This window comes from Nicotiana tomentosiformis, chromosome 3 (genome assembly GCF_000390325.3).
Source record: "Nicotiana tomentosiformis chromosome 3, ASM39032v3, whole genome shotgun sequence".
NCBI lineage: Eukaryota > Viridiplantae > Streptophyta > Magnoliopsida > Solanales > Solanaceae > Nicotiana > Nicotiana tomentosiformis.
Genome location: NC_090814.1, coordinates 134,117,390 through 134,135,219, shown reverse-complemented (window position 1 = coordinate 134,135,219; position 17,830 = coordinate 134,117,390). Strand labels below are relative to the sequence as shown.

The following is a 17,830-nucleotide window of genomic DNA, read 5'->3' as shown; positions in this document are numbered from 1 at the left end:
TAAGTGAGTTGGAATAAATTGTAAAGTAAAATTGATTGAATTAATAAAAAATTGATCATAACTCAGTTTAGAATTATCTTTGGTCAAAATGAATGAGTCAATTCGAGCTAAATAGTTGGTACTAACCCTATAGTATGGCTTAAATTTTTTTTTATTTTATAATTTGTTGGCTATTAACCAAACTAACAACAACATCAACCCAGTAAAATCTCACTAATGGGGTCTGGGGAGGGTAGTGTGTACGCAGACCTTACCCCTACCCCGAAGAAGTAGAGAGGTTGTTTCCGAAAGACCCTCGGCTAAAAAAATAAATAAAAAGACAAAATGACAAAATGACAAAATGACAAAATGACAAAAAGGAAACAATATTAGTATCACAACAACAATCATAGGATAAATAGGAATACCATGAAATCCAAAAGAAAGATGCAAAGCAAAGGGAGACAATATTAGTAAATATTAGTATCACCACAACAATCATAAGAAAAATAGGAACACCATGAAATCTAGAAGAAAGATGCAAAGCAAAAGCGATAGCTAGTAAATAGGACATGCACTGAAAAGCGAAATAGTAAGCCACAACATTGCCAATAGCTATCTTAGACAAAAATCCTACATGGCCAGTCCCACAATGGTACGAAGTAAGGCACGACTCAACTACCTCCTAACCTACAACCCTAATACTCGACCTCCACATCTTCCTATCAAGTGTCATGTCCTCGGAAATCTGGAGCCTCGCCATATCCTGTCTGATCACCTCTCCCCAATGCTTTTTAGGTCGCCCTCTACCTCTTCTCGTGCCATCCACAACCAGCTGCTCACACCTCCGTACCGGAGCATCCGCGCTTCTCCTCTGAACATGTCTGAACCATCTAAGCCTCGCTTCCCGCATCTTGTCATCAATGGGAGCCACATGTACCTTCTCCCGGATATCATCATTCCTAATCTTATCTATCCTAGTGTGCCCGCACATCCACCGCAACATCCTCATTTATGCTACTTTCATCTTCTGGATATGTGAGTTCTTAACGAGCCAACACTCAGCCCCATACATCATGGCCGGTCTAACCACCACTTTATAAAACGTGCCTTTGAGTATCGGTGGCACTCTCTTGTCACACAGGACTCCAGATGCTAACCTCCACTTCATCCATCCTACCCCAATACGGTGTGTGACATCCTCATTGATCTCCCCTCCCCCTGGATAACCGAACCAAGGTACTTGAAACTGCCTCTACTCGGGATGACCTACGAATCAAGCCTCACATCCACACCCTCTTCCCCTGGCTCAGCGCTAAACTTACACTCCAGGTATTCCGTCTTCGTCCTGCTCAGCTTGAAACCCTTAGACTCAAGAGTCTGTCTCCAAACCTGCAGCCTCCCGTTAACACCGGCTCGCAACTCATCAATCAAAACTATGTCATCGGCGAATAGCATGCACCATGGCATATCCCCTTGAATATGGTGTGTTAACGCGTCCATCACCAGGGCGAATAAGAACAGACTGAGCGCAGAACCTTGGTGTAACCCCATTACAACCGAAAAATGCTCAGAGTCGCCTCCTACTGTCCTAACCCGAGTCTTAGCCCCATCATACATGTCCTTAATCGCCATAATGTAGGGAACCGACACACCTTTTGCCTCCAGGCATCTCTAGAGAATTTCTCTAGAAACCTTGTCATACGCATTCTCTAGGTCAATAAACACCATGTGCAGATCCTTCTTCCTCTCTCTGTATAGTTCCACCAACCTTCTAACAAGGTGTATAGCTTCTGTAGTTGAACGACCCGGCATGAACCCGAGCTGGTTGTCGGATACAGACACTGTCATCCTCACCCTCGCTTCAACCACCCTCTCCCACACTTTCATGGTATGACTCAGTAATTTGATACCCCTATAATTGTTACAACTCTGGATATCACCTTTGTTCTTATACAATGGAACCACCGTACTCTACCTCCACTAATCCGGCATCCTCTTCCCCTTAAAAATAATATTAAACAACCTAATCAACCACTCCAAACCTACTCTCCCCATACACTTTCAAAATTCCACCGGAATCTCGTCTGGCCTGGTCGCTCTACCCCTACTCATCTTACGCATAGCTCCCACGACCTCCTCAACCTCGATACGCCTGCAGTACCCAAAGTCACGGTGACTCTCGGAATGCTCCAATTCGCCTAGCACAATATCCCAATCCCCTTCCCCATTCAGAAGTTTATGAAAGTAAGTCTGTCATCTCCTCTTTATCTGGGCATCTTCCATCAATACTCTACTATCTTCGTCCTTGATGCATCTCACTTGGTCCAAATCCCGAGCCTTCCTCTCTCTCAACTTGGCAAGCCAGAATAACTTCTTTTCCCCACTTTTTTTTCCCAGTTTCTCGTACATACGACCATAAGCCGCAGTCTTAGCCTCTGTGACCGCCAAATTAGCCTCCTTCTTAGCTGCCTTATACCTCTCCATGCACACTCGCCTCTCCTCCTCACCTATGCTCCCCACAAACTTCAAGTACGCCGCCTTCTTTGCTTTCACTTTACCTTGGGCCACTTCATTCCACCACCAGTCTCCTTTGTGCCCACCAGATACGCCCGTCGAGACCCCTAACACCTCTCTCGCAGCCTCCCTAATATAGTCTGCTGTCGCTGACCACATAGTGCTCGCGTCACCACTACTCCTCCAAGATCCCATAGCCGACAACCGCCCCTCCAACGCTTGGGCTTAATCCTTAGTTAAGGCTCCCCACCTGATTCTCGGTCTTCCTCGAGTAAACCTTTTCCTCCTCTTTAACATAATACCAACGTCCATCACCAAGAGCCTATGCTGCGTCGCAAGTATCTCACCCGGAATCACCTTGCAATCCTTGCACAACCCTCTGTCACACCTCCTAAGGAGGAGATAGTCAATTTGGGTCTTCGCCACCGCATTTTGAAAAGTAACCAAATGCCCCTCCCTCTTCTGAAATCTAGAGTTCGCAATCACCAACCCAAAAGCCTTAGCGAAGTCCAACAACGATGTACCTCCTCCGTTCCTCTCCCCAAAATCGAAGCCTCTATGCACCTCACCATAACTACCTGCGGTCGACCCAATATGCCCATTGAAATCCCCTCCTATGAATAGCTTCTCAGCAGGCGGAACCTGGCGCACTATCTCATCTAATTCTTCCCCATAAGCACCGTTTAACCTCCTCATCTAGGCCCACATGCGGCGCGTAGGCGCTAACGATGTTTAGGGTGCACTCTCCAACCACCAACTTAATAATCATCAATCTATCATTCACTCGTCTAACCTCAACTACAGACTTTCTATGTTCCCTATCCACCAAGATGCCCACCCCATTCTTACCTTTCTGGACTCCTGAGTATCAAAGTTTATACCCATCCACGTCCCTCGCCCTCGACCCTACCCAGCTTGTCTCCTGGACACACGCTATATTGACCCTCCTCTTCTGGAGAATCTTCACCAACTCTATAGATTTACCCGTCAATGTACCTACGTTCCATGGTCCAATTCTCAACTTACAGACACCCTTGTTCCCTTTACCTCCCTTGCCTCCCGCCCCACCCCCTAAACCCTGCCCTACCTCCCGCCCCACCCTGCCCTACTTACTCCTCTGTTTCAAGAAGAAAGCCTTTTATTATTTGGGGAGTCAAATAAAATTATCTTTGACCAATCTTTTAAAAACAAATTTGATTATTAACTATTGTACTTTTTATTTGATTTCTAAACATGTAAATTTTATTTCAAAAACTTAGAAATCTATATCCAAATTCACACGAAAAATTAGTTAATTTGACCCATGTACTCCGAAAAGGTTTAAACAAATTGAAACGGGTGAAGCAAAATATTTACGTTTTGATTAATCTCGTTATGAGTTGATTTAGGCACAATTTGAGCTAGATAGACTGCCAAATTGACCTAAACTTTTAGACGGGCTAACTTGGAATAAGCTCAAATTGACCTTACATTGCATAAATGTCTCACCCAATCCGCTTAATTTTGAACAAGTTGGACAAATTATAATTTCATGAGCTGACAGCTTATTTTCGCTTCGTTCTAGCAGAAGGGTCTCTAGATATATCATATCGGTCAAATTAATAGTTGGGTAGTTATTTTGTGAGTGACCTTTCGCATTATAATGGTTTAAAAGGAATGGAAAAGAAGCAATTCTAGAGAAAGAAGGAGATAAGACAAACACTAAGACAAAGTCTTTGGTCATGGCCCTACTTAAAAAAAAATGATTATCCATGGCACCGCAGAAAGAGAGATTGAGAATTAGGACACTATTTACTATATTTACAATGTCAGCACTGAGATGTCACCACCCTCGTGTCTATGCTACGTCCATTGTCAAGTCTTCGTTGCTAAGGGAAGTATAGTAGATAACATCTTGTTTTTTCTAAGCGGTTAAATTCGCAGAGGTTTGATTTTTGGAAAAGATTTCAAACAAGTGGTTTTACCGGAAATAGTTGTTACGACTAAAAGGCAAAAGAAGACAAGAAAGGTAAAGAATTCGCTTCAAACAGGAAAAAGTAATAAAAGAGAAAATCGTTAGGAATCTCAACAAATCCTGAACTTGAGACGTGTTTCTCTTTCTTAGGTAAAGGGTACGAATAAATTGAGACCCCGCAAAAATTAGGTCCCAACTCTGAAAGTCCACGTTGAGATTGCAATAAGACGGCAAATGATGTGCATGAATAGAGTAAAAGCATCTTGCCAGAGGGAAAAGGAATATTCATCAGAAAGCATAAAATAAGAGAGAGCATAAGTGTTATTAACTTGTACCAAGTAATAACCCGAATGTCCAGAGAGACGTGTACAAGTAGTCAGTTGAATTTACAAATCCATAATGTCCATGTTAACAGAAGCAAAATGCTAGATATCTTGCCGGTCTACTAACATCCAAACAAACAAACGACAAACCCAATGTACTCCCACAAGCGGGATCTTGGAAGGATAGTGTGTACGTAGACCTTACCCCTACCTTGTGAAAGTAGAGAGAGGCGGTTAATGATAGACCCCTTGGCTTGATCTACTAATATCCATCCTGCAAAAACTTTCTTCAGGAACTTCTGTATCTCTTCTTGAACATCATTTCTCAATGTGTTAAAGAATTTACTCCTAAAGAAATGGACTACACTCTAGAAAAAGAAGAAAGATATACTGAATATAGGAAGAGTGCAAAATTGGATATCATATTGCTAGGTAGCTGAGTAATAAAGGCCTAACTTCGTCCCAAGACTATTATTAGCATCAAGAGCCTTTCACGGCTAATTCTCAGAAGCCAGACTCTACTCTTCTTTTAGATACTGCTGGCGCTTACGGTAGAAAATGCAGCCCAAGGATGCCACAAGCCCCACGAGATAACCAGCTATAGCTCCATAAGTCACAGAAATAGGCCATTCCTACATGAAAATACCAATTGTCATGAATAATAACTTACTAAAACATTTTCCAATCCCATTGAGAGGTCCGCAATATAGAAAAACCAATCTTTTCAGAAGCGCATAACCAAATTATAAAAAGGACGTCTGCTGTCACTTCTAAAATCTAGGAAGAGAAAATTCATAGTATGACGGAATTAGCATTCAAGCACCAATGGAACCAGTGAGTCGCTGATTACCGTGGTCTTTTTGACTGGTAGTAAATGCAGATTAGTCAAGCAAAGCTGCATGCACCAGCTACTAGCTGGCACATCTAAGATATAGAAAATTACCAAGCGCTAACTAGAACTAAGACGCAACTTGATATAAACAAATTTATGAAACACTCTTGGTATAAAACTGCCTCCCTCTTTCATTTTTCATCTTAAATGCTATTGTTTCCATTTATCTAACACGTATAAATGATGTAACATTTGATAAATTTTTTGAGCGAGGAGGAAAAACATAAATGACATTTTGATGGAAGATGCACTCATTTTGTGGCATAATTACTTAGCTTTTATTTTTATCTATACAAGCATACCAATCAAGAAAAAGAATCAAATTCCATATCCCTGTAATGGACGTGTATGCTCACATGACAAAAACACAATAGGAGGGCATAACACCAAAAGGTGAAACAACGTGACTGAAAAACAGATGATTATGGGCAGGGTATCCTGGGAACTCCTTGAATCAGGATATAACACGAGCTGTTTTAGTTTATTAATAATCCTAGCATGGCACATGGAGATCTTGTTCACAAAGCATACTTAAAGTGGTGACCCTTACTCGAGTGAAGAATTTTACAGACAGCAATGCAATCTGATCTTACCCAGGGAAAAAGGCGCCACAGAGTGCCTGCCTTTTCTCTTCTCTCCTTTTGATCACTTTATCTTTTGCATTCATATTGATATAGCGGGATTTAATACTTTATTATGGTAAATGATCTATTAGCTTAGTCTCTCTAAAAACATCATTTAGCATATTCTCAACACCTCTCATTTAAAGATATGGTTCCCTTCGAAGTGTCCCGAGAAACATAAACAGGTTTCCAGCAGATGTGTGTGTGTGTCTTCCATAAGGGTCACTAATCTGGGCACCGATGAAGTGGGAACCCTCTCCAAGGAAGCGTAAAAAGAATGACAAGAAAACAGGACAAACAACTCCATATTACCTTCGTGCTATCAAACAAATCCAAAGAGAGTGTGCAAAAAAAGAGCTTATGTTATGAATAGAATTGTACTTAGAGTGAATGTCTATCTTTTAGAGAGTTTGTTATTTTGTGGCTAAGTCATTTTCCCTCCTATAAACAGAGGGGCTTTACCCCACTGTAAATCATCCCAAAATTAATAAGAATTCCCTCTCTTTTCTGTGCAATATTGTTCTTCTTTTATTGTTTTATTTCACGTTAACAGCACGAGACTCTATTGTCTCAAGAAGCTCTTTGAGAAGACTAAGGTATAATTTTTCTCCTCTTTTAATTATGACTGATATTATGAAAACAAAGTTCGTTGCCCTTGAAATTTCGGACTAGAACTATATGAAATGGGTGTTGGATGCTGAAATCCATTTAGATGCAATGGGTCTTGGAGACGCCATTAAAGATAAAAATAAAGCATCTACCCAAGACTGTGCTAAGGACTTGATTTTCTTGCGTCATCACCTTGATCAAGGGTTGAAAATAGAATATCTCACAGTCAAAGATCCACTTGTTTTGTGGAATGACTTATATGACAACTAAAGTTGGTCACTCTTCCACAAGCACGATATGATTGGGCTCATTTGAGGCTCCAAGACTTTAAGTCTGTTTCTGAATAAAATTATGCGATATTCAGAATTACTTCTAAATTGAAACTCTATGGAGATAGTATCACTAACTATGATATGATTGAAAAAACGTTCACAACGTTTCATGCTTCCAATATGGTCCTGCAACAGCAGTACAGAGAGAAAGGTTTCAAGAAGTACTCTGAGTTGATTTCTCTTTTCCTTGTGGCTGAACGAAACGACTTGCTCATGAGAAATCACGAAAATCGACCCATTGGTTCTACAACATTGCCTGAAGTGGATGAGGTGTATTCCCATTATGCTAAGCGTGTAAAAGGTCGTGGCCCTATTCGTGGCCGTGGCCATAGCCATGAAAGAAATTTTCCTGGTGTTAATCATCCCCAAAGAAAAATAACCACCCAAAGTGGAAAGGGAAAGATGAGAAGCCAAAAACATAGGGTTCAGAAACTGAATGTTATCGTTGCGTGGAAAAGGGCACTGGGCAAATATTTGAAGGGCGAGGAAAAAGTCAGATTATATATCGCTTCCTGAAGGGTCAGATTTATCGCATTTTAAAAAAAGAAAAGGTTCAAATGTTGGAGCTCTAGAGAAGTCGTTCGGCATTGAGAATAGAAACATCGCCGACAAAATGGTAGCCCGCATGTTCTACGCTTCAGGTTTATCTTTTAATTTTGCCAAGTCTCCTTATTTTAGAAAGTATTCAGAGTTTTTGGCAAAGACTTCTATACCCGGTTAAGTTCCGCCAACGTACAATAGGTTAAGAACTACCCTTTTAGCTCAAGAAAAAGCCCATATTGATAGAAAATTGCAACCTATTAAGGATGCATAGAAGAGAAAAGGGTTGTCTATTTGTTCCGATGGATGGTCGGATATTAAGAGGCGACCATTAATAAACATAATGGCGGCTTCTAGTGGTGGTCCAATATTTTTAAAATCAATCAATTCAAGTGGTGTTGTGAAGGGTGGAGAATATATAGCTAATTTGTTCATTAAATCAATTGAGGAAGTTGGTGCAAGTAATGTTGTTCAAGTTATCACCGATAATGCAAGTAATATGAAGCTTGTCGGTTCTACGGTTGAGCAAACTTATCCACATATATTTTGGACACCCTGGGTTGTTCATTGTTTGAACCTTGCACTAAAAAGTATGTGCCAACCTTTCAAAAAATCAACTCAATTTATAAATTGCAAATGAATTTTAGATTTGATTGGTGAAGTTAGTAGCTTGAAAATTTTTGTGTTGAATCATGATATGGCTCATTCTCTTTTTCAAAAGCATTCGGCGTTGTCTTTGTTGAAAGTTGCCGAAACAAGATTTGCATCTCATGTTGTCATGACTAGTCGTGTTCATCAAGTGAAAGCATCTTTGGAAAGAATGGTAATGGATGATGATTGGAGAAATTATAAGGGAGATAAAGTGATTGAAGCTAAAACGCGTGAAATTAAATCCCTTGTAATGAATGACGAATGGTGGGATAAGATTGAGTACTTTTTAAAGTTTACTGAACCAATTGTGTCTATGCTTAGAAGTGCCGATCTTGATGCTCCAAAGTTGCATCTTGTTTATGATATGTGGGATACAATGATCGAAAAGGTGAAAGCAATTATCTTTGAACAAAAGGGAAATGATCTTATTGTCGGGCAATCGAACTTTTTTGATACAATTCAAGAAATTCTTGTTGCAAGGTGGAATAAGAGTAACACCCCTTTACATTGTATGGCACATTCTTTGGTACAAAAATAATACCATGAATCATGGCTTAAAGGGGAAGGCGATGGGGTTCGAAGGCTTGCTCCAAATGAGGATAGAGAGATTTCCTTAAATAGAGTTAAATACTTTCAAAGATACTTTAAAGATTCAAATGATCTAAAACAAGCATCTTTGGAGTATGGAGCATTCGCAAGTGGGAGTGGTTTCTTTAGTGAGCCTCATGTGGTTGAGGCTATGATGTATGAGGAGCATCTATCTTGGTGGGCTAACCATAGTGTAAACGCTTCACTTTTGCAAAGCTTGGCGTACAAATTGTTTTCACAACCGGCTTCTTCTTCTTGTTGCGAAAGGAATTGGAGCACCTATTCATTGATCCATAGTATCAAAAGAAACAAGTTAGAGACTTCAAGAGCGGAATATTTAGTTTTTGTGCACTACAATCTTCGCTTGCTTTCTCGTCAAAAAGAAAAATATACAAGTGGCCCAAGCAAGTATTGGGATGTGGGTATGTCTATAATCTATGTTTACTTGAATTTATATTTCCTTTAGTATTTTTTTATTTTTTAAATCATTTTTATTTTAATTTTGCTTTAGGCGGAGATCGTTTTGATGTTGATGAAGCCACCAATGATCTACTTGACTTATCAATAGATGAACCTCAACTAGAAGGAGTCATATTTGAAGAAGAGATCGAAGATGTGCAAGAAATTGATCTTGAAAATATTGAGGAAGAATGCTAAATGTTATTGTTCAATTGTTAAAACTTAGTAGTTGTCCTCTCCTACTTTTTGTTAGTTTATATAGTTCAATGTTAATGTAACTTTATATGGGAAATGCTTGAATGGTGATTGCAATTGTAGTTTATTTTTGCCTTTTTGGTGTTCATACTTATTTTGATTGACTTAATGAGAATGGCTAACTCTTTGTAATTTGTGACTTGTGAAAGAAATGCTAATTGCTAAATGATACTTACATCTTTTATTCTCTATGTTCATGTCAAGGTCATGTTCTTCGACAAAAGCAGTAAAAGCCTAAAAGGTATGTTTTCTTTATCTTTATATATCTAACTCTTTTACTTATGTAATTATATGATATCTATTATGTTTTAATATACTTTGTGTAACTTGTAGGAGAATCTGAGAATGGAAGAAAATCAATGAAATCGCGCCTACAACTTGAGAATAAAAAAGAAATTCACACTTTACATGTTATAGGTAAGTATTCCATAAAATTTCTCATAATTTAGAGATATTTTTATTTTTGAATTATTTTTAGCCGGATCCCCGCATCCGTGTCGGTTCTAGGATCCGTATCCCCGAATCTTAAAATTTCCATCTCAAAGGATCCGACCTCTAGATCTGCACCCGTGTCAGAGCAACTTAGCTTGGATGTGGCATACTTCTTTGAGCACCCTGATGGAAAAATAAACCACTTGATTGGTGATGGATCAGTGGTTAAAGATGATTGAGTAGTTTGATTTTTATTTTTACCTATTCGTAGTAGCTAGTGAATAAATATCATGTAATCACAATTCTTTACATGATTAGTAGTAATTGGTATCAATTAGTATTATTTATTTTATGGGATAGTGTTAGTTCGTTTTGATTAAATATAGTTTTATGGGATAGAATTAGTCCTCTTTAAAATAATGCTTTAGCTTGCTTAGTCTTCTCAAAACAGAGTATCCAAATTGATCAGTTTGCTTAATATCCGTTTTAAAACGTGTGTTAAATCATGTTACATGTAAAACTTACATTATTCATACTTCATTACATAATCTGTTATGATCCCTTGTTACTTTATCCTTACGTGTTCTTACTTCCAAGAACATACAGTTATGATTTGCGATATATTTATTATAACAACAAAATGATACTTCAAGTTACTAGTTTTGTAACAACAATTAAAGGGGAAAAAAACGTATTGTTATTCGTACTAATGTTTATTCATATATTTCTTTTATATGTCAAACTATGAGAAGCAAATATGGATATCTCTCAAAGCAAACTTGGATCAAAGTTCAATTGTAAAAATATTTGTTTAATTGATTCATGTACGACACATACAATATTCAAAGAGAAGAAATATTTCTCTCATTTAAGTATTTGTAAGGCGGATAGTACTACAATTTCTGGTAGTAGTAATCTAATTGAATGCTCTGGAAGAGCTACTATAACTCTGCCTAAGGGAACAGTACTTATCATAGAGAATGTTATGTTCTCCTCCAAGTCCAAGAAGAACTTGTTGAGTTTTAAAAATATCCGCCGAAATGGATTTCATATTGAGACAATAGATGAGAATAATCTTGAATATCTCATCGTTACCAAAAATGTCTCTGGCCAGAAGAGGGTTATTGAGAATATCCCATCTTTATCTTGTGGCTTGTATTGGACAAGAATTAGTGCAATTGAGGCACATTTTATCGTAAACCAAAAGGTCACTGATTCCAATACTTTTGTACTTTGGCATGATCGATTGGGACATCCTGGATCAATTATGATGAGACGAATTATAGAAAACTCAAATGGGCATCCATTAAAGAATTTAAAGATTCTTCTAAATAATAAATTTTCTTGCACTTCTTATTATCAAGGCAAGCTAATTATTAGACCATCACCAACAAAGGTTGGGTTTGAGTCCCCTGCGTTTTTGGAACGTATACAAGGGGACATTTGTGGACCTATTCACCCACCATCACCAACAAAGGTTGGGTTTGAGTCCCCTGCGTTTTTGGAACGTATACAAGGGGACATTTGTGGACCTATTCACCCACCAAGTGGGTCGTTTAGATATTTTATGGTCTTAATAGATGCATCTTCTAGATGATCTCATGTGTGCCTATTATCATCTCGCAACCTCGCGTTTGCAAAATTAATGGCACAAATAATCCGATTATGGGCACAGTTTCCCGATAATCCAATTAAGTCTATTCGACTTGATAATGCTGCTGAATTTTCATCCCAAACATTTAATGATTATTGCTTATCAATTGGGATAAAAGTGGAACATCCTGTAGCTCATGTTCACACTCAAAATGGCTTTGCAGAGTCTTTAATTAAACGTCTACAATTGATAGCAAGACCGTTACTCATGAAAACGAGGTTGCCCACTTCTGTTTGGGGTCACGCCATTTTGTATGCAGCAATGCTAGTTCGTCTCAGATCGACAAATTATCATAAATATTCCCCATTGCAATTAGTTTTGGGTCATGAACCTAATATATCCCATTTAAGAATTTTTGGATGCGCAGTGTATGTGCCTGTAGCACCGCCATATCGCACCAAAATGGGTCCCAAAGAAGGTTAGGAATATATGTTGGGTTTGAATCGCCGTCCATTATTCGCTACCTCCAAACATTAACGGGAGATTTGTTCACTGCTAGATTTGCAGATTGTCAATTCGATGAGGTATTTTTCCCAAAATTAGAGGGAGAAATTGGTGAAATCAAACGGGAAATTTCGTGAAAAAATCCATCATTGTCTCATCTTGATCCACGTGCCTCTATTTGTGAAAAAGAGGTGCAAAAGATTATCCATTGCATAAAATAGCAAATCAAATGACAGATGCATTTACGGATCTGAAAAGGATAACAAAATCATATCCCTGCAGAGAATGTTCCAATCTGTATTGATGTCCCCGTTGGATAATTTTCTAGTGTCATAGCTAATGAGTCAAAAGCACGCCTAAAACGTGGCAGACCATTGGATTCTAAGGATCGAAATCCTAGAAAAAGGAAAATAAATGATCAAGATGGCACTATGAAAGAGTCTCATAAAGAAATCCATGATTTAACCAATCCTGAGATTCATGAGGAAATCACTGAGTATGATACTCAAGAAAATAAGGAACTACCAATAAATCCAATCGATATTGAGACAAATTTGAATCGATTGGATATAGTGGTGGATTATGTCTTTGCATACAATGTTGCATCTAGCATTATGCAAGATAGTGAGGATCTTGAACCTCAATCTGTTGGATAATGTCGACAAAGACGTGATTGGCCAAAATGGCAAGAAGTAATCCAATCCGAGTTGGATTCACTTGCAAAACGTGAAGTTTTTGGGCCTGTAGTACAAACACCTAATGGTGTTAAGCCTGTTGGCTATAAATGGGTCTTTGTACGTAAAAGGAATGAGAAAAATGAGGTACAAAGATATAAGGCACGCCTTGTTGCACAAGGATTTTCACAAAGGTTTGGTGTCGATTATGAAGAGACGTATTCTCTTGTTACGGATGCTATAACGTTTCGTTATCTCATTAGTTTTGATGTCCATGAAAAGCTTGACATGCATTTAATGGATGTGGTTACAGCCTACCTTTACGGCTCACTTGATGATGAGATATAAATGTCTGACGCACATAATTCAAAGTCCCGGAAAATATTTTCAATCAAATTGCAAAGATCTTTATATGGTCTAAAGCAATCAGGAAGAATGTGGTATAACGCCTTAGTGAGTATTTATTAAAGGTAGGTTATATAAATGATGTCATTTGTCCATGTGTTTTTATAAAGAAAACAACATCGGAATTTGTTGTACTTGCCGTATAGGTTGATGATATAAATCTTATTGGAACTCCTATAGAACTCCAAAAAGCAATTGATTATTTAAAGAAGGAATTCGAGATGAAAGATCTCGGAAAGACAATTATGTCTCGGTTTGCAAATTGAACATTTGGCAAACAGAATTTTGTTCATCAATCTGCCTACACAGAAAAGGTATTAAAACAGCTTTACATGGATGGAGCACATCCATTAAGTACTCCGATGGTGGTTCGATCACTTGATGTGAATAAGGATCCGTTCCGACCTCAAAAAAAGAATAAAGAGCTACTTGGTCCTGAAGTACCATATCTTAGTGCAATTGGTGCACTAATGTATCTTGCTAATACAACAAAGCCTGACATAACCTTTTCAGTTAATGTCTTAGCAAGATATAGCTTTGCTCCTAAAAGGAGACATTGGAATGGAATCAAACACATATTGCGGTATCTAAGAGGGACTACCGATATGGGCTTATTTTATGGCAACGAATGCAGTCCCGATCTTGTTGGTTATGCCGATGCTGGGTATTTATCCGACCCACACAAGGCTCGATCTCAAACAAGCTATGTGTTTACATGTGGAGGCACTGTCATATCTTGGCAATCGATTAAGCATTCAATCGTGGCTACTTTATCTAATCATGCTGAGATAATTGCTATTCATGAAGCAAGTCGAGAATGTGTGTGGTTGAGGTCTATAATACACCTTATTCGAGACAAATGTGATTTGAAGTGTGACAAACAACCCACGATTTTGTATGAAGGCAATACAGCATGCATAGCCCAAAGGGAAGATTCATAAAAGGAGATAGGACAAAGCACATTTCGCCAAAGTTATTTTTCACACGTGATCTTCAAAATAATGGTGATATCAATGTGCATCAGATTCGTTCAAGTGATAATATGGCTGACTTGTTCACAAAATCTCTACCGACGTCAACCTTCAAGAAACTAGTGTACAAGATTGGGATGCGAATGCTGAAGGATGTGAATTGATGCTCTCATCAGGGGGAGTTAATACGCGTTGAACTCTTTTTCCCTTACAAGGTTTTGTCCCAGACTTTTTTAACGAGTCAACCAAAAGGCTTATTATAAAACATGTGTACTCTTTTTCCTTTATTAGAATTGTTTTTTCCACTAGGTTTTATTTTAGTTAAGGTTTTAACGAGCCACATTACCTATTAAGTAGACATTCAAGGGGGAGTGTTATGAATAGAATTGTACTTAGAGTGAATGTCTATCTTTTAGAGAGTTTGTTACTTTGTGGCTAAGTCATTTTTCCCCCTATAAATAGAGGAGCTTTACCCTACTGTAAATCATCCCAAAATTAATAAGAATTCACTCTCTCTCTTTTCTCTGCATTATTATTCTTCTTCTTTTATTGTTTCATTTCAGCTTCAATATTTGATTGATTTCTGTTCATATCCACTCCTTGAAAAACTTTATTTTCTTCTAACCAAATGCACCACCACGGATAATTAGGAATGGATATCCGATGCTTTGCCTGTGTATCTTACTTTTATATGTGCAAGGTTCACTAAGGTGAGCAATGTTCATTGAGGTAGCTCAATTTTTCTTAAAAAGAATCGAGAGAAGACTATTTTAAAAGAGAGTAATATATAAACAAGGTCATGCTGAGCAACTTCTATATATCTTTCTATTGCAAGACTATCAAAAAAATTGTACGGTAGATTACTGAAGCTTCTGTGAATGCAATTAAGGCATTTGAAATTCAAAAACACTGCACCATAAAATGGACTACAATCTCGATATTGTGAACCTTGAGTCCGTGACAATTAGGTAACATACCTGCCATGGGCTTTCCCAATCAAGTGGCATTGGCCAAGCACCAAACCACGCTCCAATAACAGCTCCATGAGCTGGTAGACAGATCATACAGTCTGTGGACCCATTTGTCCTGCAACAACAAACATGCTAAATGAGCTCTAGTACAGCTCTTAGATATAAATATTAAATGCCCAAGGATGAGGAAATGGAAATTACTTTGTTTTAGCAAATACACGGTGCCAATCAGTCCATGATGAGCCGAAGACACAAGCCACTGGTACAAACTGCCAAACCAACATTTATTATATTTACTTATCCCAGAAAAGAATAGAAAATAACTAAAAAAGCTAAACCAACATAGGAGAAAAAATGAACAAGGATAAAATACCAAAGCTACATCTCATTAATGTGTGATCTAAGTGGTCAAAGTATCCTATCATTTCATCAGCTTTCTGAATGTGATAATTCCCAGGATTTCCCTGCTAACTTTTCTCTTCTTTTTTTCTCTTAAAAACTTCGACCAGATTTTCTGTAACCATGAGATGAATCCACTAAACTACAACTGTTGTAATATCCCCCTGTAGCTTATAAGCCAGAGAAATCTTTTCAAGCAGTAAATAGTACGTCTTAGTAGTTAATACTTACAGTGAGCAGTGACATCAAAAGAGACCAATTAAGGGTCTTGGGAAAATACCTGTGATAAGACAGGATCAAAGACCACTTAGCATGAGAACTACGGCATTTCAGAAGCTATAACAAAAAGAAAGTAACAGAAAATCATTATAATTCGTATTAACATAATCCCAGTTAAGGTTGGACAGGACAACACAAAGTGACAACGTTTTTAGGGAGCTCTTTGGGAGCGAAATGACTGACGCGCTAGGAGTGGTCTTTAAAAGCCTGCTTTCGAGTCACCCGGTGAATTTACCAACCCTGTTCGACTTCATCGCTACGCCCCTTACCTCTTCATTGGGAGCAGGTTGACTACAGACGGTTCCCACCTAATTGAACTCAAGCTTCTTTTTATGCTATTTGGAGCGAAATTCACTAGAATTAGAAGGAGTGAATAGCTACAATTGCTTTAGTGAGTCTTAGGCCCCTAACCGGAAATACGCTATTTGGACTACAATGACTTTTGCACCAACTCTTCTGGAAGCAGGGGCCGAAACAATGCTTTAGCGGTAGGAGCGGAATTCCCTTTTGGTTTGGAAGGTTGATATAGCAGAAATTCAAGTTTTAGACCCCTCCCTATCCGTCCCATCCTAATCGACAAAAACTCATACTGGAATCCGCGTGAGAAATAAAAAGCGAGTCAATAGAATGTCTTAATTATTAATCTCTGGCGTTTTTGTGAAACCCAAAGAGCACTTAACATGCTTGATGATCAGGCAATGACATTGTCATCACATCTATTTTCCCATCCAACCTCAACTATGGCTTCAATTCATTATCCTTATAAATGACTCGAAGCACATGTACAGCATTACATACTCGAAACCAACAGGTGCTCCTAATATAGTAGCTCCCGCTGCATTTACTACGGCCCCTACAAACATGATATAACATAACGCATATTAGTAGATGAATCTTTAACAAATAACATTGATAATATGTTTCAAAACCGCAAAGGAGAACTTGTTTATAACTAAAACTAACCAGCAGGAAGCGCCAGCAGGCCTCGTCCTATAGCTTTGACGTACTGAGGGAAGCCAGAAATAATTCGAATCAAAATTACAGTAAAAAAAGTGTGTAACATGTAACTATTGAAATAAAAATTCAATAAAAAGAAGTCGGAAATAGAATTAGAATTACAGAGCATTGGCTCCTATCGTGTCGAAGGTGACTGTAAAGAAGAATCACTATTGGAGCCACAAACACCTGAAAAACTAAATTCCAATCAAAATAAGGAACATGTAAGAAAGCAAACAACAGGAAATGAATGTGACGTATATTATAATGCTTGCGGATTGAGAGAAACATACAGAAATCAGACGAAGCGTTCGCGATGGATGGGTGATGAGATCGACGGCGTAGATGTGTTCAGCTACCCAGAAAGCTAAAACTAACCCTACTCCACAGATCAGATGAAGAGTAAGAGCTTTCAATGGTGATACAGACAAAAATATCGCATTTCCACCTTTTGGATCATCCTGCTGTTTCTTCTTCTTCATTTTGTCCATATTTTTCGTTCCTCAATTCTGGAAACGAACCAAAAGCCGTTCTGTTCTTCACTCCTGGAAATTTAAATCATGAGAGTTATCTGGGCCTAAGTATACGGGCCCAAGTCTCAAGCCTTTGGCCCAACTACTCACTTTTTATATTCAAAAAATTGCACGCATGTCCCCGCGGAGCTGGTCTCGACGGAATGTATTATTTTTTACGATCTTATAGCTTGTTGCTTCTTAGTATGCAACAAAAAATACTTTTTTCCTCAACTTAAGGTGTTTGGCCAAGCTTTTTTTTGAAAAAAAAATATTTTTAGCTAGAAGCAGAAACAGTTTTAAAAGAGCAGAAAAAAGTAGCTTCTCTCAGAAGCAGAAGCAGTTTTGATTTTTCTTCCTACCAAAAATAC

At 38.4% G+C, this 17,830-nt stretch overlaps 1 protein-coding gene across 1 annotated transcript; it reads right to left on the bottom strand.

Annotated features, from left to right (window-relative positions):
• Positions 1–4,753: 4,753 nt before the first annotated feature.
• On the bottom strand, positions 4,754–17,485 carry LOC104108380 (uncharacterized). Its single transcript, XM_009617401.4, has 8 exons — positions 17,241–17,485; positions 17,071–17,136; positions 16,915–16,957; positions 16,750–16,804; positions 15,904–15,952; positions 15,475–15,542; positions 15,280–15,388; positions 4,754–5,405 (listed from the first exon to the last, which is right to left on the bottom strand). The coding sequence occupies exons 1-8, from the start codon at positions 17,436–17,438 to the stop codon at positions 5,292–5,294; spliced, it is 702 nt and encodes a 233-aa protein (XP_009615696.1). The 5' UTR covers positions 17,439–17,485; the 3' UTR covers positions 4,754–5,291.
• Between the last annotated feature and the right edge of the window lie 345 nt (positions 17,486–17,830).

What these genes read in the sequence shown, in the direction of transcription:
- LOC104108380 (XM_009617401.4), bottom strand. Translation starts at nt 17,438, where the DNA reads ATGGACAAAATGAAGAAGAAGAAACAGCAGGATGATCCAAAAGGTGGA. An exon ending in GAACGCTTCGTCTGATTTCT is followed by an intron (nt 17,137 to 17,240) that starts GTATGTTTCTCT and finishes TTAGTTTTTCAG; the next exon opens with GTGTTTGTGGCTCCAATAGT. An exon ending in ACGATAGGAGCCAATGCTCT is followed by an intron (nt 16,958 to 17,070) that starts GTAATTCTAATT and finishes GGCTTCCCTCAG; the next exon opens with TACGTCAAAGCTATAGGACG.